The sequence below is a fragment of the Rhinolophus ferrumequinum genome, chromosome 8 (genome assembly GCF_004115265.2).
Source record: "Rhinolophus ferrumequinum isolate MPI-CBG mRhiFer1 chromosome 8, mRhiFer1_v1.p, whole genome shotgun sequence".
NCBI classification, from domain to species: Eukaryota; Metazoa; Chordata; class Mammalia; order Chiroptera; family Rhinolophidae; genus Rhinolophus; species Rhinolophus ferrumequinum.
In genome coordinates, this window is record NC_046291.1 from 30,706,008 (window position 1) to 30,731,054 (window position 25,047).

Below are 25,047 nucleotides of genomic sequence, written 5' to 3' on the forward strand. Positions count from 1 at the left end.
AGAAAAATCTCAAATAAATAATCTAAATTCACACCTAAAGGAATTGGAAAAAGAACAACAAACAAAGCCCAAAGTGAGTATAAGGAGAAAATAAAGATCAGAGCAGAAATAAACAAAATAGAATCTAAAAAGAAATACAAAAGATCAATGAAACCAAAAGCTCATTCTTTGATAAGATAAACAAAATTGATAAACCTTTAACCAGACTCATTAAGAAAAAAAGAGAGACAACCCAAATAAATAAAATCAGAAATGAAAGAAGTGACAACTGACACCACAAAAATACAAAGAATTATAAGAAAATACTATGAACAATTATATGACAACAAATTGGATAAACTGGAAAAAAATGGATAAATTCCTAGAAACATACCACCTTCCAAGAAAAGTTAAGAAGAAACAGAAAATCTGAACAGATCAATAACTACTAATGAAATTGAATCTGTAATTTAAAAACTCCCAACAAACAAAAGTCCTGGACCAGATGGCTTCATGGGTGAATTTTACCAAACATTCAAGGAAGAATTAACGCCTATTCCTCTCAATATTAAAAAAAATTACAGAGGAGGGACGGCTCCCAAGCTCATTTTATGAGGCCACCATTACCCTGATTCCAAAACCAAAGACATTATAGAAAGAGAAAATTATAGGTTAATATCCCTGATGAACACAGATGCAAAACTCCTCAACAAAATATTAGCAAACCGAATTCAGTAATACATTAAAAAGATCATACACCATGATCAAGTGCGATTTATTCCTGGAATGCAAGTTTGGTTCAATATCCACCAATAAATTAATGTGCTACACCACATAAACAAAATGAAAGATAAACATCATATAATCATATCACTAGATGTAGAAAAAGCATTTGACAAAATCCAGCATCCATTTATGATAAAAACTGGGAAAGGGGAAATAGAGAGAACATACTTCAATTTATTAAAAGCCATGTATGGCAAACCCACAGCTAACATATTCAATGGTGAAAAGCTGAAAGCTTTTCTTTAAGATATGGAACATGACAAGGATATTCACTTTCATCACTTTTATCCAGCATAGTATTGGAGACCTAGCCACAGTAATCAGACAATAAAAAGCAACAAAAGGCATCCAAATTAAAAAGGAAGAAGTAAAACTGTGATTATTTGCAGATGACATGATATGATATATAGACAACCCAAAAGAGTCCACCAAAAAACTATTAGAACTGATAAATGAATTTAGTAATGTATCAGGATACAAAATTAATATTCAGAAATCAGTTGCATTTTTATACGTCAATAATGAACTATCAGAAAAACAAATTAAGAAAACAATCCCATTTACAATTGCATCAAGAAAAAAATACCTAAGAATAAATTTAACCAAGAAGGTAAAAGACCTGTACTCAGAAAACTATAAGACACTAAAGAAAGAAATGGAAGAAGATACAAATAAATGGAAGCATACACCATCCTCCATGCTCACCGATAGGAAGAATTAATTAACATAGTTAAATTGTCCATACTACCCAAAGCAATCTATAGCTTCAATGCAATCCCTATCAAAATACCAATGGCATTTTTAACAGAACTAGAACAAATAATCCTAAAATATATATGGAACCACAAAAGACACAAAATAGCCATAACAATCTTGAGAAAAAAGAACAAAATTGGAGGTATCACACTACCTAATATCAAATTATACTACAAGGCTATAGCAATCAAAACAGCATGGTACAGGAATAAAAACAGACACATAGATCAGTGGAACAGAATAGAGAGCCCAGAAATAAACCTATGCCTACATGGTCATTTAATATATGACAAAGGAGACAGGACATAGAGTGGGGTAAAGATAGTCCATTTAATAAATGGTGTTAGGAAAAATGGACAGATGCATGCAAAAAAAAAAAAATGAACCTAGACCACCTTCTTACACCGTATTCAAGAATAAACTCAAAATGGATTAAAAACTTAAATGTAAGACCCAAAACTTAAAACTCCTAAAAGAAAACATAGGCAATAAACACTCTGACATTGCTCTCAGTGATATTTTTTCTAATTATCTCCTCGGGCAAGGGAAACAAAAGAAAAAACAAAGAAATGGGAATACATCAAACTAAAAAGTTTTTGCATAGCAAAGGAAATCATCAACAAAACTAAAAGACAGTCTACTGAATGGGAGAAGATATTTGCCAATGATACATCTAAAAAGGGGTTAATATCCAAAATTTATAAGGACGCATACAAATTAATACCTCCAAACCCCCAAATAATCAATTAAAAAATGGGCAGGGGACCTGAATGGACATTTCTCCAAAGAGGACATACAGATGGCCAGTAGACATATGAAAAGATGCTCAATGTCACGGCACTAATCACCAGAGAAATGCAAATTAAAACCACAATGAGATACCACCTCACACCTGTCAGCATGGCTGTCATCAGTAACTCAACAAACAAGTGCTGATGAGGATGTGGAGAAAAGGGAACCCTTGTGCATTGTTGGTGGGATTGCAAATTGGTGTAGCCACTATGGAAAACAGTGTGGATGTTCCTCAAAAAAATCAAAAACAGAACTACTTTATGACCCAGCAATTCCACTTCTGGGTAGTTATCTGAATAAACCCAATACACTAATTTGAAAAAAATATATGCACCCCTATGTTCAATGCAGCACTATTTACAATAGCCAAGATATGGAAGCAACCTCAGAGCCCATCAATAGACGACTGGATAAAGAAATTGTGGTGCATATATACAATGGAATATTACTTGGCCACACACAAAAAATGAAATCTTACCATTTGCGACATGGATGGACCTAGAGGATATTATGCTAAGTGAAATAACTCAGAGAAAAACAAATGCCACATAATTTCATTTACAGGTGGAATCTAAAAAACAAAATAATCGAACAAACAAAACAGAAACATGCATAGATACAGAGAACACACTGATGGTTGCCAGATAGGAGGGGTTTGGGGGGCTGGATGAAAAATGTTGAGGGATTGGGAAGTACAAATTGGTGGTTGCTAGGTGGTCATGGTGTTTTATAACTATGTATGGTGTCAGGTGGGTACTAGACTTATTGGGGAAAACTCAGATTTTAATGTATGTTCTACTGTATACCTTTCAAATTTTCTACAAGTGTGCTATTCTTGTTGCTCTTACTATAAAATTTTTTTAAAACTAAATAAATAAGAAAATTCTCTCTCACCAGATATTTGCATGGCTTGCTCCTTACTTCATACCAGTCACTGCTCACATGTCACCCTCTCAGAGAGGCCACAACATCCATCCCACCTAAAGCATCAGCTCCTGCCCACTGTCTGTCCCCTCATTTTGCTTTATTTTTTATCCTAGACCTTATAACTGCCTTTGTCATTTCCGTGCTCTGCTGTAAATCCTTGAGCTGGGAACACAGCCTGGCGTAGAGCAGATTCTTAACAAAAATACTGATTAAATACTCATTATCAATCTTTGTGAAGTAATTAGTATTATCCCCTTTTAACAGAGAGGTTGAGGCTCTGAGAGGTTAGGGTGTCTCAAGAAGGGTTAGAGCAGGGATTGAATCCTTCCTGGTCTAAATAAAAAGGCCAAGGTTGTGTTTGCTGTACCATTCAGTTATGCAAACAATGAAAAAGTGACATAATAACATTTTGCCCCACTTCCCTATGTCATTCTCACAGCAGTCCTGTCAGGGGATCATAATAGCCCTTATCACAGATCACGAAAATGAAACTTATCCAGTTTGAAAAGCAGGCAGCAGGGGCAGAAGAAGGTTTTATGGAGCCTAGAACTTGTACAGTGGGGGCAGGGGTGGAGGTGGTCCCCTTTAAGAAGAATACAAAGCCATACATGCAAAATTAAGCTTAAGAACAGGTCTCACAGTGGGAGACCCTGAGGCTAGCCTTTCCTTAGCTTCCTGGTGAGTCCCTTGCAACAATTGGGGAAAGTGCTATGGCTTCTGTGAGCCAGAAGCAGGGATCACAGGTGGCTCTGAAGGCCCTGGCACTGTGGAAAGGCAGGTAGCATGGCCCTTGCTTGGTTGTCAGCTCTTAAGGAAGCCCTTTAACCTTCCTGCCTCAGTTTCCCTCTTGCAAAGTGGGGCCAATATGCTGAGTGAGCAGTCTCTCTCTCTCTCTCTCTCTCTCTCTCTCTCTCTCTCTCTCTCTCTCTCTCTCTCCAAGGTGTTTTAAAAATTCCCAGGGGCTTTGCTTCCCCCAAACGTCGACATTGCCTAGATCTGTCCCAGAGATACTGCAGAGCGAGCTAGGCTTCTGAGAAGACAGGACACCACTCTAGCAATGGACCCAGTAAGGACCTTCAACTCCCCAGAGCCTGGCATTGGTTCAGCTCTTCCAGGAACTGCCTGGGACTATGGAAAGTTACTGTTTCGTTATCCCAGAAATGATGGGAGTGGCCTCAATTGGTTTAACTCTATGGTTCTGTCCCAACTCTAAATTGCTCCCTGCTCATCCAAACACTCCCCGAGAAGCTGAGGCTCAGAGGTCTGAACTGCACTCAGTCTATTGAAAGACGTTCTCCTTTTCCGCGGATTTTGAGGGAGGGAAGATTTGGAGTGCCGACCCCCATGAGTAATAGCTACTTCTCTTGTTTATGGAGATGGGGTGGGGTTTGTAGTTAGCCTACAGGTTCTGGACAGAGAGGGGAAAGGAATATCAGGAAGGTGGGGGCACAAAGATCCCGGCCAGTCCCCGAACACTCATGCTTTCCCAGCCCTGGGGGTGGAGGTGGGGACGCACGAGCAAACTTCTCACAAACCAGAAGCGCTGGTGCCTGCATTAGAGCTCTAAGTCTGAGGGCGACCCAGCAGGAGGCCCTCCTTGCAGCTCCACGCGGGGGCCAGGCGCCCGGTCGCGGACGCACTCACCTTGCAGCCGTTCACGTAGAAGAGCAGCTCGGTTGCCCTGTCCATGGTGACGAGCCGCGGGTCCCAGGGCTCTGAGGAGTGTTGGCACGCGGGACCCAGCAACGCTGACCCGGCAAGTGAGAGCGGACTGCTGGAGCCTACAGTTCAACCGAGCCGGGTGGAAGAATTCCTGATTAAGATCCAAAGCTCGGCTAGTGGCTTCCACGAACTCTTCCCCAGGATATCAGGACGTGACTGGAGCGCGACATCTGGACAGAAATAACCGGCTTCCGTGCCTCTCCAGCCTCTTAGCAGGTCCTGCAGGTCCTCTGACGACCTCTAAGGACGCCTTGTAGTATGACATATTTTAAGGGGCTTTCCAGCGAGATACTAAGTCCAGGAAGTTTTTTTGTTTTGTACTTCTCCTCCCACAACGGCTGTAGCAGTCCTGTAACCTTCCTAGATAATATACAATCACATTTATTCCAACTTTGCAGGAAAGGAGCTTAAGGACAACGAATGGTTTACAACTTTTATCTCACAGTTTTAGAAATAATTATTCGTTTCTTTTTAAAATCAAGAGCTACCTTGAAAGGGAGATAAACTTTAAAGTTTATCACTATTCAGTTTATCCAGGAAATAACTACCAAGTTTATCTGGTAAATATCAACAGAAATATAAAACATCTTGGAAAACTTTTTAAAAATAAAGCTTGGAAAATGCTGAAAAGCATAAAAATAAACACCACCTGTAAGTCTACAACTTAAGAATTTACCACTGTTAACTTTTGGGTCTACCTTTACATTTTTGAAATCTGTGCTATAACTCTTTAAAAAAAATTCAAATGGAACGAAACTAATTATTTTCCAGACTTCCAGGAGGAATGAGAAATTTCCAACTTCTTGCTTGCTTCCTGCTCCTGTCAGCATCACCACAGAAATGGTTCACCCTGGCAGGAACAATTATTTCAGTAGCAACAGATGGCTCCAGTTCCCAGCTTGACACGTTATCAGAACAATGTTGTCATAGCCCTTCATGGAAACAGCACCAACCAGTTATACACCCTTCCCAGGGTCCTGGGACTTTTAAGTCTTTAAGTTTCAATTCCATCCTTTCTTTTTGTTCCCTCAGCCTCAGAGGTGGTGGGTGCTTCCTATAGTTACTTCCTCTATATTCCACTGGCCCCTTTTGCCTTTTCCGTTGTTGTCAGTTCTTTATTACATGGTCAACAATTTATAAAATAATTGTGGTTTCTGTCCCTTGGCTGGACCCTAACACAATCTCCATCAGTACCAAAAGTCACTTGACAAAATTAAACACTCATTCATGGTTTTTTAAAAAGCACTCAATAAAATAATTTTAATTAGATATATAGATAATACTTTAATGTAATCATACCAGGTCAGACAATTAAGTTCACGAACTTGTTGCAATGATGTCATTAATCTTTTTTGATATCAGAGGAATTATTCATTATGAATTTCTACCAACTGGACAGTTAAACAAGTATACTATTTGGAAGTGCTGAAAAGGCTGCATGAAAAAGTTAGACGACCTGAACTTTTTGCCACTTCATGGCTCTTGCATCACGACAGTGCACCAGCTCACACGGCACTGTCTGTGAGGGAGTTTTTAGCCAGTAAACAAATAACTGTATTGGAACAACCTCCCTACTCACCTGATCTGACCCCCAATGACTTCTTTCTTTACCTGAAGATAAAGGAAATATTGAAAGGAAGACAGTTTGATGACATTCAGGACTTCAAGGGTAATTACAATGACAGCTCTGATGGCCATTCCAGATAAAGAATTCCAAAATTGCTTTGAAGGGTGGACTAGGCACTGGTGTCATGGCATAGCTTCCCAAAGGGAGTAGTTCAAAGGTGACCGTAGTGATATTCAGCAATGAGGTATGTATCACTTTTTCTAGGATGAGTTCTTGAACTTAATTGTCCCACCTCGTACATCACCAGCTCAAAATCCAGCATCTTATTTAATAGGGTAAAACCAGAGGCATTCCCATGAAAATCAGGAACAAGACAAAGATATCTACTATTTCTACAATTTAATATTTTACTTAAGGCAGCAGCCACGCAATTAGACAAGAGAAAGCAAAGAGTGACATAAGAATTGGGGGGACAACAAGAGGTAAAGATAGGTTAGTTTTCAGGAGATGTCTGGAAAACACTACAAACAAAAACACAGTAATTAACATACAGAAATCAATTATCTTCATACATGCAAACAATAATCAATTAGAAAAGAGAATCAAAGATTCCATATGCAGAGGGTACCAAAAAAATGTATACACATTTTAAGAAAGGAAAAACCTATTAAAATTGTAATACTCAATATATACCAATAACAAAAGATGAATACAAGTCATGTTTGACTTCTGCAATTACAAGAGGTGCTCAAATGGTTATTGTCAGTGTCCAGACAATTCTGATTACGGCGAACTACTGCTTGAGCAACATTGACCAAAGTGTCCACTTGTATACATTCTTTTGGCAGCCCCAGTATATTACCAAGAAAAAAACCAAAATACCTAAGCATAAATTTATCAAAAAATGTAAACAAATAGGGAAACTATGAGGGGAACTTTGAAACTTTGAAACAAAGCTTCTATGAGGGAAACTTTGAAACTCCCCTAAAGTCCTTATAATTTAAAGAGTATGGTAGTGGGCATAAAAAGACAGACTAGACAGAAAATCAAGATATAAATTTAAGTCTACATGGGAATACAACATAAAAAGAGGTGACATTTCAAATCAGAAGTGGAAAATATGAACTTTTTAATCAATGGGGCACGAGCTGCATTCATTTCACACCATACAAGAGAACAAAATCCACATGAATCAGAAATTTAAATGTAAAACCAAATGAAACCACAGGGAAATGTGTTTATAATCTGGGAACAGGAAAATTGTTTCTTATTGTGACCAAATTCCACCAGCAACAAAAGAAAAGGTTGATAAATTTGACCACATAAAATGGAAAATAATTTTCATATAAAGGAATAAAAGGAAAAACCTCATTAAGAAAAAAAATAGAAATAAGCATAGGAACAAAAATACAATCACAGAGAATGACTCTAGGAAGTCCAAAGGCTGAAAGTAATAGGAGTACAGGAAAAGTGACAAAGACTGACAGGGTGGCAAGCTCTTAATCGCTATGTCCGTTGTTCTTTAAAACAAGCGTGTGGCCCCGCATTCAACCCACATTGTTGATATTGACTAAATTCTGTGGGACCCTGAACCCCTACACCAGTTTTTCTCAAAGTTTGGCCCCAGGACAACCTGCCCCCAAATTAACTGAAATGTTTACTAATATGCAGAATTCTGCGCCCACCCATTCAGTTGTCAGATATTGTCTAAGACAGCTTTTTCATCTAGGCAGAACAGAATTTGACTAGTCATTTGAATACGATAAGTTCTATTCATTGATCTCAGATATGAATAGGATTTATTACTTTTTATTACTACTTTAGTAAGTGATCTTTAAAATAAAGTCATAAAAAACAAATTCAAAGAGCCTGAAAGGTTAACCCCCTCAACAAAGTCATCAAATGACACATAATAGAAGCAACACAGAATCTGACACCTATGTGATTACTAAGTAATTCTGAAAGTAGAAGAATGAAGAGTGAGAGAAAATTGGCCGGGGCAGAAGACTTTCAAAATCTTAAAGGTGTTCACATATATTGAATGGTTTAAAAATAAAACAAAAGAAAACTTGGTATACAACAAGATAACCAATGCAAAAGTATTTATAATACGTTTTATTTGGTTAAAAGGTTAACAGCTATTGTTTAGTTAAAGGCTATCAGGTTGAAAAAAGCACAAATGAGCAGGAAGATAAGTTATAGGATGACCAAAATGATTTTAAATTTTGTAATGAAATTAATATTACAGTATAGCTATTTTATGCACAAACATCTAAACATAAGAATGGAAAAATCAACACTCCATGAAAAGGCAGAAAACGAAGAACAAAAAAAACTAAAACAAAACTTTTCATCATGCAGTTCCTCTTCTTGATTCTAGTTTTATCCATTTTGACTTGTCACGGTTTTAGAATTCAGAAAAATCAGAATCCATAAATTCACCTCATCTTCTCATCTTGCTGCAAAGTAGAAAAAAGGGAAGATTAATAACCTAAAACTGATGCTTTTGCTATGAAGCATGGAGAAAACTAATGTATCACACCAGTAGAGAGCAGTTTCCTCAAACCACAAGCTATGCCATATACCTGAAATACTCTGTGATAGTGGGAATTACCAATACGGTTTAAGAAAAACAAACACAGATTTTATACATTACATGTTTTACCACAAGTGTTCTTTTAATTATGAACTTTATATATGATAAAATACAATTTTAAAACAATCAAATAAATGCTGAAGTATATACCCCCCAAGTTAAGAATAAAATATCACCACACCTCAGACGCCTCTAGTGTACCCCTTTCTGATCCCAAGCCTTCTCATTCCCCAAGAAGTAACCATGATCCTGTATTGTGTTAACCACTTCCTTGCTTTTCTTTACTTTTTACCATTTGTGTATTACACTCCTAAAAAGTATATGGTTTGGTTTTATCTATATTTGATCTTTATATCAATGGAATCATTCCATAGGGACTTTTCTGTAACTAACTTCTTTAACTAAATACTTACTCATTTTCAAGCCTCTCCTTTATTGAAACATTACACATACTCATTTTATACTACTGTCTGATCCTGCTATCAGTTGCTTCTGCTAGTATCTGGTTCCCTTGTGTATACAGTGCTCTTCTTTGCTGTCAGCTAGCTGTTCATTTCCCTTGCAACTTTATCTGTGGAATATGTGTTGTGGGCTGAGATAAAGGAGGGCCCCTCCAGAAAATATTTGCATTTGCTTCTCACAGACAGCAGGGGGCACTACAAGTCATGAACTAATACTAAATCCTCTGCTTGACATTTTTTTGTGAGCTCCAGATAGTGTGAATTCCAATTGCAATGTATGAGGGTTTGATTCTGGTTATGAATTCTCAGAAGATTTTTTTTCTCCTCAACTCAGTACCCGAGTTATTTCCTGGGACTTAAAAAAGCTAGTGGGAAGGTTATTTTTAGTTTGCTCTTCTACTTGAGAGAGTAGCTCAACTTTATTGAAGGAGATCTATTAGACTCTTCATTTTAGCTAAACCCTAGAATCTGCCTTATGTCCCCAGCGCCATAGGGGTGTGAATCCAAGGCTTAGGTTCACCTAGTTAGGAAAATGTCTTCAGGCAAAAGCCAGTTTCAGGCTCTATTCGCCTTTCTGGCTTCCGGCTCTCCTTCAGTCTCCAATCTGAGCTTTCTACTTCTCTACGAGCTACTAGATGTATTTGAGGGTTTGTGTTGCGGGGGAGGGATGGTTTTGTTTTGTTTAATATTTTGTCCAGTAGCTTTATTTATTTATTTATTTATTTATTTATTTATTTATTTAGTAAGAAGGTTGACCTATGCACCTAGTATATCATGTTGCAAGAAATGGCTTTGTATTTATGCTTTACATTAGGTATGTTTTTTGGATGAGATACATACACATGGTCCCAAATGAGAAGGCATAAAGGGCTCAATGGAGAGAACGTCTTTTTTCCTCCTCTGTACCCCTCTTTTGAGTCAATATGATACCATTGCCTTGGGTAATTAGACAAAATTTAGGTAATTCTTTGAAAAGAGCTACCTATTCTAAATCAAATACAGTAAAATGAAATAGTCTTCTATTTTAGTTTAGACCTACTGGTCATGCAGATTATTTGGTGAACAGTTTAGTTGGTAAATTTTTTAAAAGCAAAAATTACAATGTACATTAATATAAATACTAAGAGTGATAACAACCCAGCTACAATTTTTTTTTCTTTTTTTTTTTTGGATTGGGAAGGCATGCAGCAGGTGTATTACAGCTGCTAAGAGGCCCAGTGAGAGTAGCTCCTGATAGAAACTGCTTGCAGTATATAATGGAGTTCATTGAGGATAGCAGTGGCAGGAGTAGCCAGGAAGGTAAGACACATATGCTTTTTAAAGTCTTTATCTGTTAAGTCCCAACATCTTAACATGACAATGGGGGACACTATTAATAGTAAAAGCCCTAACCCCCAATGAATATATAGTAATTATGATATTTATGCACCAAATAGCAGAGCAACTACCTTTATGGAGCAAAAACTACAGAAGATGCACAGAGACAGATAGGAATACAATAATAGGAGATTTTAATATACTATTCTCTGTACAAGACAGATAAAGTGGACAAAAAATAAAGAGATAGAAGATCGAAACAGCATAATTGCAGGATAAATCTTCTGGCTATATATCAAACTCTACACTCTGATAATAGAGAACAGATATTCTTCTCAAGTGCTCATAGCACAGTTACAAAAGCAAATCTAACATTACATTATAAAAAACATACACCATGACCAATGAGATTTATTCCGGAATGGAGGTTGGTTCAATATTAGAAAACCTATCAGCACACACTGTGTAATAAATCTTAAGGAACGAAACATATGATTTTTTCATAGATGACAAAATTCAACTCATCATGATTAAAACACTCAATAAACACTGAGGAATATTTTCTTAATATGATAAAGTATAGAGATGTGATTAATCCCCTTCAAATACTCCCCCTTACTTCGAACACATTTATCCCGTCATTCTTGCCGCTTTCTGAAGCAGTTCTGGAAGTCCTCTTTCATAAGTGTCTTTAGTTGCGCTGTCATGGCAGCCTCAATGTCCTGAATCCATTCAAAATATTTACCTTTCATGGTCATTTTGATTTTTGGGAAAGGCCAGAAGTCGCAGATGGTGCCAGATCCGGTAAATAAGATGGATGAGGACACATCGTAATGTTTTTGACAGAAATTGCCATACCAGAAACAATGTGTGACATGGAGCCTTTCCGTTGTGATCACTAAATACAGTGAATGCTGCTGCCGAGTGCCATCCAACAGCAAATCAGGGATCTTCAATATGGCAAGTGGCACGTCGAATCTTAGTAACAGTGTGTGACAAGTTTCAACTTGTTTGGTGCAGTCAGTCGGATGTCAGATACAGTTCAGAGAAGATGTGTTTTAAAGTGTGCCATAAATCCTCCATCATGACAACGTTACGTGTCACACATTGCTTCTGGTATACAGCAATTTCTGTCGAATAAAAACATTACAGGGTGTCCTCATCCACCTTATTCACCGGACCTGGCAACATTTGACTTCTGGCTCTTCCCCAAAGTCAGAATGACTCAGGACATTGAGGCAACTTTGTGAGACACTAAGCAGAGCACCCAACTAAGCTGAGTCCGGATTCCTGGACCACAGAAACTGAGGGATAAAAAAAGTACTTGTATGTTGTTTTAAGCTACCAGGTTTATGGTAATACTGGTAGGCAGCAGTAGATAGCTAATACAACACAATATATGCAGTGAGAATACCTAGTGTCCAGAGTTTGGTTTCTAAACAAAATTCTTCGATTAAGGAAACCAGGATCTTTGAAGAACTTACCAATTTGGGGTATGGGGCAAGAAAAACATTAAGATAAACCTGGAACATCTTATGTATCAGAAAGTAAGGAAGTTCTCAAAATAATATGAGGTCTTATTGAAAGAACACAGGAGCCAACCTGAAGAAATTCTTAATAGCCCAAGTTGGAATGATTTGAGCAACGAAACAAAGGAGGCAGAGGGAACAGTTCTTCCCTACAGAAGAATTCCAATTAATGTAGAAAGAAAGTGGGAAAGAGAAAAATCACTACTAGCCAAACACCACAGTGTTGAAGACAAGCTCCACCAATGGATGCTAAAAATATTGGGTGAAAGTATGAGCAGAAACAGTATGCATAGACTAAAGTATCTACCCCAATGGTCATTAACTGTAATGAAAATGATAATAACTTTATAGTGAAAAATATCCAGCAGACACCACCTTAATCAATTGAACAAGGTTAATATTACTAGTAATCAGACATATTGACATGATGAGCTCCCGGATGTGATGCCATGAAAAGGACATGGCATACCATTTCCTATGGAAAGGACATACCATTCCAGTGGAATTCTTGTCAGAAATGCATACCACGTTATAATCATGAGAAAACGTCGGATAAACCAAACTGACAGATATTCTACAAAATAACTGACCAATAATCTTCAAAGGTGTCAAAGTCGTGAAAGAAAAGGAAGGACTGAGGAACTGTCACAGGGTGGAGGACGCTAAGAAGAAACAACAACTAAATGCAACATGGGACCCTGGATAGGATTCTAAAACAGAAAAGGATATTAGTGGAAGTCTATAGTTAATAGTATTGTACCAATTCTAGTTTTGATCATTGTACTATGGGCATGTAAGATGTTAAAATTGGGGAAAGCTGGGTGAGGAACCTTTGTACTATTGTTATAACCTTTCAGTAAGTCTAAAATCAATTTGAAATAAAAAGTTTAACCTGCAATTCAGTAACAAAAAGACAACCCAATTGAAAAGAGGGTAAAGGATCAAATAGATAGTTCTCTAAAGAAGATACACAAATGGCCAATAAGCACATGAAAAGATGCTCAACATCATTAGTCACCAGAGAAATACAAATCAAAGCCGTAAGATACCACTTCACATCCACTAGCGTGGCTAGAATCATTAAAAGTCAAATAACAAGTGTGTTAGTGAGGATATGGAGAAATCAGAGCCCTTATATACCATTGGTCGGATTAGAAAATGGTTGCAGCAGCTTTGGAAAACAGTCCAGCAGTTCCTCAAATGATTTAAAGACAGAGTTACCACATGACTCAGCAATTGTACAACGAGGCATGTACCCAAGAGAAATGAAAACATATGTACACATAAATATTTGCAAAAGAACCCTGAGAGCAGCAGTATTCATAATAACTGAAAGCTGGAAACAACCAAATGTCTATCAATAGACAAGCTGATAAACAACATGTGGTGTGTACATTACATATATGTTAGAATATGTATATCCTATCTATACAATAGAATATTCAAAGAAAGGAATGGAATACTGATATATGCTACAACATGGATAAACCTTGAAAACTTTATATTAAGGCAAGAAACCAGTCACAAAGAAAGACCATATATTATATGATTCCATTCATATGAAATGTGCAAAACAGGGAAGTCTACAGAGACCGGAAGTGGTGAATGGTTGCACAGGGCTGGGGTACGGGAGTGATGAAATGCAGATACTAAAACCACTGAACTGTATACTTCAAATGGATGAAATGTATGGTATGTGAACCATAGCTCAATAAAGTCGTTTTTTAAAAAAGCCCTTGGTCCTTTATTTCACTTTCAATTTGCTTCTCTTTATCCTCCCTTATATGTTGTCATGTGCTGGTTATTGTTTTAAAATATCTATCAGAACCAGCACATCTTCCTTTTATAAAACAAGCAAACACTGAAACAATGCAAAGGAGACAAAATAAATTTAAGGATATTTTTCTCTATGCTTCTGAAAATACGTCCAAATATGATCAGGTTCCACAAAACAGGTGACTTCCTTCATTTATCCTTAAAAAATGAAATTCTGAAATAAATAAACACATATAAAAGGCATTTGGACATTTTTGAGCTAATCAAGGAAATCTGAATAGGGACTGGCTGTTAGATGACAGTAGGGAATTACTGATTTTTGTTAGATGTGATCATTGTTGTCTAATTAAGAACTTTGTTAAGAGTTCTCATTTTTTAGAGGTATATACAGAAGTGTTTTAGGAATCAAATGACCCAAAGTTAGGGATTTGCTTTAAAAATACTACCATAAAAAAAGATAAATGAAATAAATATGGCAAAATATTGATAACTGTGAACTGAAGGATGAATAAATGCGGGGGTACTATTATTTCTCTTAAGCTAAGGCATGTTTGAAGTTTAAAAAAGAAAAAAATGACATAATTTGAGGCCAAAGGACATATATAAACCACTTGAAAGCCACTTCTAGGGAACAAGGTAGAAAATAAATAAATGGAATAACATATATATAAATAGTGGTTTGCAAATCATAGGCAACATCTTTTTCAAAAGTCTGTTTAAAGAATAAGACATTTCTTCAATGTTACATATTACATGTCCATAACATATGTTTTATTGCTTTTCAGAAGTGTTCAAATACTAATTCAGGCAGGAATTTTTTTTTAAGTATATATTTTATAATATCACGCTGAAATCACTTTAAGATCATTGAAATACTTACTCTCTGAGACTTGGCTCTTTGAAATGGAGAGGCGTGCACTTTCTTCTTCGGCTTGGCAGCTCTACAGGTAAATCTTCTGACTTACTTTCAGATTTAACAGTGTTATCTGAAACATAACTGGTATTTGTCAAGTCCTGTAGTGTTCTACCACCTGAAAAGAATATTTTCACAAATGTTGTAAAAGTATAGATATGGGAATAGATATGGGATATGAAGTGGTTTGCAAATCATTGGTAGCAAATTTTTAAACTTAACAATAACCAAGTTATATTTAAAATATTACATTTGTAGCACTAAAATTATTTATAAATCAGTTTAATTTTTCTCCAGCTATAATGAGAGAAAAGAAACTTAAAAATTTGAAACAAACTATCAAAGTAGCCCACATTTTAATTCTGAAATCAAACAGGCTGGTAAAAATTCTTTGTGGTTTCAACTCTATCCACAGAATCACACAAATGTGCGCATTCATTCAACATTTGTCATCAATTGCTCACTCGGGGAACGGCACCATGAGGAACAGAGATGAAAGATGGCTCATGTCCTCTAATATGCATGTCCTGCAAACCTAGACCTTTTACTTCTTTTGCTTCAGTACTCCTTTTACCTGGAATAGCCTGATCCATCAAAATTTTAGTGTTCTCTAACTTGAAAAGACATCTGTACCCCCATGTTCACAGCAGTATTATTTATAATAGCCAAGGCATGGAACAACCTAAGTGCCCATCAATGAATGAATGGATAAAGAAGTTGTGGTATATAAATACATTGGAATATGATTCAGCCAAATAAAAAATGAGGAAAACCTACTATTTGCAACAACACAGATGGACCTTAAAGACATGGTAATAAGTCAGACAGAAAAAAACAATTATTAATATTTTATGATCTTAGTTATATGAGGAATCTTAATAAAGAAAAACCCAAATTCAGAAAGAGAGCAGACTTGTGGTTACCAGAAGTCTGTGGTACCAAAAGTTGAGGGGAGGGGAAATTGTAGAAGTTGGTTAAAAGGTACAAATTTACAGTTATATGATTAAAACAAGTAAGTAGTAGGGGTGTCATGTATTGCATAATGACTATAGTTAACACTCCTGTATGACATATAGGAAAGCTTTAAGTGACTGAATCCTAAGAGTTCTCATCACAAGGAGAAATTTTTTTCTTTCTTTCTAGTGTATCTGTATGAGATGTTAGCTAAACCTATTGTGGTAATCATGTCGCAATATATGTAATCAAACATCATGCTGTACACTTTAAACTTACACAGCGATGTATGTCAATTATCTCTGAATAAAACTGGGAAAAAAAAGTCGTGTTCTACACATGTAGTGAAATGTTAGGCTCCCAGTAGAAAATTTTAATTGATATGGGAATATCTAATATTACAAAATTTCTAATATACAAAGGAACATCCTAAGGATCCAATGTTAAGGGGCAAATGCAGGATAAGAAATGCTATATAGAGTATGATTTCAAGTACATATTTTAAAAATCCATAGATTCAAGTCTGCATGCAAATGCCAAAATATTCAATGCAGTTCTTCTGGGTAGTTGTTTTTCGATTCCTATTACTTTCTGATTCTCTACTTTCAATTTTCTACAATGAGTCTTATTTTAATAACTGGGGGAAATAAAAGTAAACATTAAGGTAAAAATCCTACCTATCCTTTAGGGCCTAAATGCTACCTACTTCATGCTGTCTTTGCAGGTTCCTCTAGTCAAAATTACTCCCCATTACATCCCTTAGCATAATATGAATGCTTTTATTAAAGTATTTACCACTGTATTTGTAACTTTTACATACATGTATTCTGAGGAAAGGGAGTTGGTATTGTTTAGTTTTTAGTCCCCTAAAATACCTAGAGGAATGCTTTGATCACAGTAAATATATACTTGTTGGAGAGAGTCCCACCCTAAAGAAAACCTGCAGTTGTCTTTGGTAAAATCAATCCAGGCAATTCATTATATACATTCAAAACACTCAATTTCCTTCAACATATGAAAAAGGCAATTATCTGCCTAATGACATTAGACAACTTTATGATACAAGCCAACCTGTTTTTTACATTATAAATGTCCAAGACATTCTCATTGTTATCTTTCTAAAATACTAAATTTTCTTTAAATTCCTTCATACTGTTTCTGTAGATCAGGCTGCACAGTCAGTATTACTTTTAAAGTCCATGAAAACATCAGTTATAACAGGAAATATTTTACTGGTTGTGAAAAAAATATGCTTTTAACATTTGATCACTTCAGGTATTGACCTACCTATTCCTGATTTTTGTGTTCTCCGGGTGACATTAAATTTCATCTTTGTCATCTTCTCCTGCACATCATCACTTACTTGAAAGATTGGTGAGTTCTCCAGGGCAAAATTTTCTTTTATCATCAGATTTTTACTAGAAGGAATACTCAAAGGTCTTGAACCTTCATGAACACAGTTAAGGGAAGAATCTTGTATGTTGGTTGAATAAATCTGAGATAAAGAGTTAACCATCTTTGTGTAAAACCCTGGCTTAATTTTCTCATTTTCCAAATTTTTTTCCTCATCAGCTTGTTCAGATTTAACTGATAGTCCCTGAGTGGTGTCAGATATTATCTCTATTACTTCGTGGCTGTCTGGAGAAGGCTCTATGAAGGTTTTCCTTTTCTTTGACTTGGATGTTTTATTCCTTCTGTTGACCTGGCACTCTCCTTTTTTCACTTCCACACAGTGGATATCGTCACTTTTTTTATTCAGAGTTGTAGTGCTTTCCTTTGGATTCTTATGTGTTTCTTCGATTTGGTTACCAGAATCAGCATCTGCTTCATTAGTAATATGCTTTAAACCTGATTCAGAGGAGAGAGAAGTCTGTGAAAAATCTGTTAACTGCAAAATAGGTTTGTTTTTATCTTTTGCCAAAATGTTCTTTGCCTTGCCTGATGATTCTTTCCCATGCTTTTTAACTCGTTTATAAGGATTTGAAATTTGATCACAATTTTCATTTTCATTACTACTGACTTCCATACAGTATCCATTAATAATACCCTGACATTCAAGTTTTTGTTTAGATTCATTTGCTTTAAAATCAAGATCTTTTGTAGAACTTTCTTGGCTGTGCATATCTTTATCATTATCCCCATATACTTGGTACATTTCAGATATTATTTTTGTCTTCCGATTTACATTCTGCCTAAGCTTATTTACTTTTGAATCATTTTGCTGAGCAGGTTGCATATCAGTGACATGCTTTTTCAAATCCAACATATTCAGGATCTCATAATCATATAAATTGCTAATATCTTTGGCGGAAAGATAAGCTGTTGGAAATTCATTTATGATTTCTGGGTTTTCAGAAACAGTTTCTTTATCCTTTTGGGTTACGGAAAAAAAGTTACCTTTTTCTGGGTGATTCACATCTTTGTCATTATTCCCATTTATTTGGTTCATTTCTGAAATTATTTCTGCCTTCGTACTTACTTTATGCCTGAGCCTCTTATTTATTTTTGAACCATTTTGTTTTGCAGGTGGCATATCAGTAACATGTTTTTTCTCCCCCAAAATGTTTCGAGTCTCATAATCACAGAGGTTCCTATTACCTCTGGTGGAAGGAATAGCTATCTGAAATTCATTTGAGTCTTCTAGGTTTTCAGGAATGATTTCTTTATCCTTTTGGGTTAGAGAAAATAAGTTACTGTTTTCTGGGTTCTGCACACCTTGGTCATCATTCCCATATGTTTGGTTGATTTCAGAAATCATTTCTGTCTTCCCACATAACTTTTGCCTAAACTTACCTATTTTTGATTCATTTTGACAAGCACGTTGCTTACCATGGACATGCGTTTGCACCCCCAAAACATTCTGAGTCTCATAATCATATAGGTTTCCACCGTCTTTGGTAGAAAGGCCAAGTATATGAAACTCACTTGGGTCTTCTAGGTTTTCAGGGATGAGTTCTTTCTCCTTCTGGGTTAGGAAGAAAGGGTTACCCTTTCCCGGGCAATACACATTTTTTTCATTATATAAATGATTCACTTCAGAAATTACTACTGTCTTCCGATTTACTTTCTGACTAAGATTATTAACTTTTGATTCATTTTGCCCAACAGGGAATATATCGGTGATCAGCTTTTCCAAATCCAACACATTCTCACAATCACATGGATTTCTGTTATTGCTGGTGGAAAGCGCAGGTTTTTGAAACTCATTTGAAACTTCTAGGTTTCCAGAAATGATGTTTTTATCCTTTTGGGTTGGAAGGAAAAGTTAGCTTTTTCTGGGCCATCCACATCTTTATCATTATCCTCATATATTTGGTTCATTTCAGCAATTATTTCTGTCCTCCGATTTACTTTCTGCCTAAGCTTCTTATTTATTTTTGAATCATTTTGCTGAGCAGTTTGCATATCAGTGACATGCTTTTTCAAATCCAACACATTTTGGGTCTCATAATCACTTAAATTTCTATTATGTTGGGTGGCAAGATCAGCTGTTTGAAATTCATTTGTGACTTCCAGGTTTTCAGAAATGGTTTCTTTGTCCTTTTGGCTTAGGAATAAGTTACTTTTTTCTAACTTATGAATCACAAATGTCTGTCTAGAAGCTTTACTTTTATTATAAGCTAAAGCACTCTGAACCATATCAAATTTACTTTCCTGCTGGAATTGATCTGAACTTTGGGAGAAAGGGTATGTTTCCTCTTGCTCATTTGTTACATGCATTCCTTTCTTCTTACTATTCTCTGTACTTTGTTTTTCATCTTGGTCAAAGCCATTATGAAGGGTTCTTGTCTTCTGTATGTTCAACCGAGTCAGGTGTTCAGTGTTGAGGATAAAACTGGGATCTTCTGAATTCACTTTGCCATTCAGGCCAACAGATCTCTTTTCTGGTTCATTTTGAATCTTTTCCTCAACATTCATATCTGAACTATTTTTAAATTGTCTCTTTGATAGTTCTCTCTTTTTTTCAGAGCTTGAGTCTTTCACTTTTCTGAAAGTTTTGGGTCCACAGTCATTTGGTTTTTTATTACTTTTATTTTTAGTGCCTGTTGAAACTGCAACAATTTTGCTCACTTCACTAGCCGTTAAATCCATGTCAGCATCATACACAGTTTTCTGCAGTTGAAAGTCGTCATCAGTACCCTGAACTTGATTCATGCACTCTGCAGAAGGTTCACTTGCAGACTCCGATGAGTCAGGAAGGCACTGTATGTTTCTTGGCATTTTAAAATTCATTTCATTTGTATGAGCATTTATCTCATTATTCCAATTTAATTCTGGACTTGAAATCTGTTGTTGATGTACGTCTGTAATACAGGGATTGTCTGCAGAAGGATTACTTGATTCTGGTAATGACACATGTCTTTTCCTTTCAGTTATGTTACTAAAAAATGGTTTCTCCTTTCTGTGGTTGATAGGCTGGGCATTTTTCATCTCACTCATTAGAGAACTCTTGGAACTTTGGTCTGAGTGGGAATGGCTTTCTATAAAATAAAGGGAAACAAAATTCAGAAATAAGTAATGACAAGGAATTTATTATTTTAAATGAGTTAGATTAGAAATCAAGCTGTTTCACAGAGAGGATTTCTAACAATGTGTTCCGTCCAGACACTTATATTTTGAAGAATCTATGGTAATAAAAAATAAAGTAGAAATGATCAGAGTACTCATAAGGCACATTTTACATTTGTATCTATGGAGAATTCACTCTGGCATGGTCCCAACAGTAGAGTCATTAACATATATTTCTAAAGTGGGAGGGGGCTAGTGAACCCAAATTACAGTGCTAACTCTGTGATAAGGATTGCTATCAAAAGGCTATTAGCAGACAGCTAAAGTTTCCATAACTTATATGTATGTACACATAAATTTCTAGAAAGGAGAAACAATTCTAAGCTCTAAATTCAATATAGTTATAGTTCCATATCTCAATTGGAAATCTGTGACAGACATAAGCCAGACTACACTGCAGGATTAGTCTGAACTACCATGTAAATAAAAACGTGTCATCATTTTCTCTTGCTCAACCATTATACAGACTCAAGTTTTTGCTTTACCACTAATTGGTTATGATCTTGAAAAGTCACTACACCTACCTAGGCCCCCAATTTGCTTATCTATGAATGGGAGAAGATAAAACTAGTGTATTTATATATATATATATGGTATCTTTCAATTCATAAGCTAAGACACCAAGAAAAGGCTTGAGGCTGGCTCATTTCTAAACATTGCCCCCGAGTAGTATTATAGTAGCCGGCCACTGTGGACCTGACATGTGGCAGCATGTTTACTTTTAAATTAAAATTTTCATCAGCAGTTTAAAGTGGTATAAGTTAGCAAATCTGTAACACAAGAGATCTAACTTATTAACTGTTTATACATCATGGCCCTCAAGAAGAAAATGTGATGAGTGTAGCTATTTAATACTAACACTAAAAATGAATTTTTTAAAAAATCTCACCTTTGGGAAGTATATCAACAGAAGAAATATGCTCTGAGTCATCTAAACCACATACATTCTGATTATTTTCTTTAAGACAGAATGATTCTAAATTACACTGAGTGGATAAAGGTTGTCTTGTTGATACTGAAGAGGGGACATCAAGTGATGTCTTTGATGCAATGTTGTCGTCACATTGCATTTTCTCTTTGCCATCGTTGTCATCATCATCATCATCATCATCATCATCATTTGAAGTTAATGGAACCCTAAAGGCAAGTGGGAATGAATAAAAAATTTTGTATTTTACAAAAGTTATTTAGAAAATTACATGGATAGTTCTTTTCATGTTGCAATGATTTAAGATCCATCCACAAATCCCCTCTGTGTTCAATGAAGACAATTATACAAGTAGTTTCTAATAGTACAGAAGTTGGAGTAAAACAAGAATGTTTATCCCTATAGCCCCAGTGGCCCCAAAAAGGAGATAGCGGGTTGGGCTATTAGGATAATAATATTATAAATGCTCATATATAATATTTACAGCTTTCCTATAATTAATTCTATGGAATACCTAAAACTCTTCCTCCGGTTTCAGACAAGTACAATTGTATGTAAAGTTATGTGTGAAATGAAGTCTGCTGTTTCCAAAAGGCATCCATGTAAACTAAAGCCACATTCTTAGAGTAGTTAAATCTATGGTGGGGGGGGGGAGCAAAAACCCACAGAAAGTAGTCAAAAATCTGTGGGGGGAAAAGGCAGAGACCCGTAGAAGTAATCTGATAAACTGACTTTGCTGAATTTTAAAAAACGAAGAGTAGTATCAAATAAAGTAGGAGGTGGCCAGCAAATGAACCCAAATAGTGGTATTTTCTAGTTTTGGTCTATTACAAATAGTGCTGCTATGTGCTCGTAGGTGCCTTTTGAAATGTATGTATGCATTTCTGTTGGGTACATACCTAAGAGCAGAATTATTGGGTTTATAGATAGTGTTTGGCTTTAGGAGCAAGTTAGGGCATTCTCATTGTGTTCCCATTATTTAATATGCTTGCTCTTGGGTTTTTATAGATTTTCCATATCAGATTAAAGAAGTTCCCTCATACTCCTAGTTTGCTGAGAGTTTTTTCATAAAAGACTGTTGAATTTTGTCAAATATTTTTTCTGTTACTACCGAGAAGATACTACTTTTCTCTTTTGTTACTATTAATGTAACAAATTTTTAAATCCCAGTCAAAATTCCAGAAGAGAATGTATATGTGTACATACGTGTGTGTTTGTAAATTGACAAGTTGATTCTAAAATTCACATGGAAATGCAAAGGGCCAAGAAGAGCCAAGATAACATTCAAGAACAAAAACATAAATAACTAAAATGGAGATTCACACTATCAAATATCAAGACTTAGGACAGTGAGTCCAGAAACAGACTCACACACATACAGTCACCTGGTTTATGATACAGATGACACTACAGTGAGTTAGGGAAAGAATGGTCTTGTCTAAATAGATGATACAAATAGCATTTCAATATATAAGTGAAGTCACTTGTGTCAACAGGATTTCCACATTAAAAAAATAAATTATGGCCCTTCCCTCACATTATATCCCAAATTCTAGGTAGACTGAAGATCTAAATGTGAAAGGGAAAATAATAAAGCTTTTAAAAGGAAACATAGACGAACATCTCATGGCCTTCCAATTAGTAAAGATTTTCTTAAAAGGACACAGAAAGTAGTAACCATAAGGGGAATGGGGGATTAACAGATATAGCTATATAGATATATAAATTGGATTTTAAAAAGAACTTCTGTTGATTTAAAGACACCATAAAGAGAGTGATGAGGCAAGCCACAGAATAAAACACATTTGTAATGCACGAAGAATTTATATATAATGTATTTAAAAACTGCAAAAGAATGATAGACAAACAAATAGAAAACTAACATATAAACTGATGCTTAAATTAATTAATTATCAGAAAAATTAAAATTAAAACCTCGATGTAACACCAGTACACGTCTGCCAATGTGGCGGAAATGAAAAAGACAATAACAAGTGTTGAGGTAAAGAACAATAGGAATTCTCATATATAGGAATGTAAATTGGTACAACCCCTTTAAAAAACTGTTTGGCAGTTTCTCCTAAAGCCATACACTATATGTAAACCCAGTAATTCTACCCCTAGTTACATACCCAATAGAAATGTGTACATATATTTCAACAGGCATATACATAGCAGCACTATGTATGATAGAGTAAAACTAGAAGAAAAATTAAATGTTTATCATCAGAAGAATGGATAAATTATGATATAATAGTTCAATACTACACAGCAGGAATAGTATCCAACAATGAGAAGAACTGATCTACAATTACATACGACAATACAGATGAATCTCACAAACACAATGCTGAGTAAAAGAAAACAGAGACAAAAATCATACATACTGTATGATTTCATTACATGAAGTTCAAAACTAGGCAAAATTAATTAATGTATGATGTTAGAAGTCAGGATAATATTTATCCTTGAGTGGGTGCTGAGTGGTCACAAAAAAAGGGTACAGGAGGCATCTGAAGTACTGGCATAATTGTTTCTGGGTCTGGGTATTGGCCATACAACAGGGTTCACCTGTGAAAATTCACAGTACTCTAAAGATTTTTGCCCTTTTCTAACATTTGTATTATACTTCAAACAAAAGTCTACTTTCAAAAATACAGTGAAACTTTATAGAGGGCCAGTTGACACTTGATTCTTATGTTTATATGAAACAATGCATTTATAATGAAAGCCGAGATATTCATGAAAAAGAACTAAGTAAAAGAACTACATGACAACAAAATGTTCTATTTTAACACTACTGCAATTAAAATGTACTGGTACAATGTGGTGCTAGTACAGTATAATAGGCAAAATAATGCAACAAACTAGAAAGAATAGAAAGTGACATAGTAGATATAAGAATTTTTTACTATGGTATAAATAGCATTTCAATATATAAGTGAATTTACTTGTGTACATAAATAAAAGCAATAAAAACCTGTAAGTTATATAACAAAGAGAACATTGTCTAAAAGAGACAAGAGGATTTAGGTCAACGCTATTAATTCACTGAGTCATTTTACCTCACTGGACAGCAGACTGTCTTTAAAACAACAGTTTTGAAATACTCGTAGGTTGTTTACTATGACTTATAATCAAATCAATTAAGAAATGGAAATTTTGGTCAGGGGAATAACAATGAAATTAATTGTAAAGATTGGGGCAGTATGCAAGATAATAAAGGTAGAAACAATTATCAGATTTACCCAGCAGAAAACACGAGGCCAGGGGTGACCTGGAGTAAAAGAAAGAAAGAACTAAAGAGTAGCAGGACATTACAGAAAACTTGGTTCCTGAATGAGGGTAAGTTTCCAGGGAGCCCTGGAGGTACAACCTGTAACAAGATACTACACACCATCTCAGTCCTACCATAGTAGGCAACTATTGGTTGGAGAAATCCAAATACCGTATAACACACACAAACAATTATTGT

General features: G+C 35.7%; 2 protein-coding genes across 2 annotated transcripts in view; both read right to left on the reverse strand.

Moving 5' to 3' along the window:
• AOX1 (aldehyde oxidase 1) overlaps positions 1-5,217 on the reverse strand; it is a 71,323-nt gene extending 66,106 nt beyond the window's left edge. Inside the window, exon 1 of the mRNA XM_033112007.1 lies at positions 4,885-5,217. Coding sequence (XP_032967898.1) covers positions 4,885-4,929 — 45 coding nt within the window. The 5' untranslated portion in view covers positions 4,930-5,217. The remainder of the gene's footprint in view (positions 1-4,884) is intronic.
• Positions 5,218-8,139: 2,922 nt separating this feature from the next.
• SGO2 (shugoshin 2) overlaps positions 8,140-25,047 on the reverse strand; it is a 33,605-nt gene continuing 16,697 nt past the window's right edge. The window contains 5 exon segments of the mRNA XM_033113112.1: positions 8,140-8,988; positions 15,089-15,239; positions 17,363-19,330; positions 19,333-20,556; positions 21,534-21,781. Of these exon segments, the coding sequence (XP_032969003.1) occupies positions 8,973-8,988; positions 15,089-15,239; positions 17,363-19,330; positions 19,333-20,556; positions 21,534-21,781 (3,607 nt within the window). The 3' untranslated portion in view covers positions 8,140-8,972.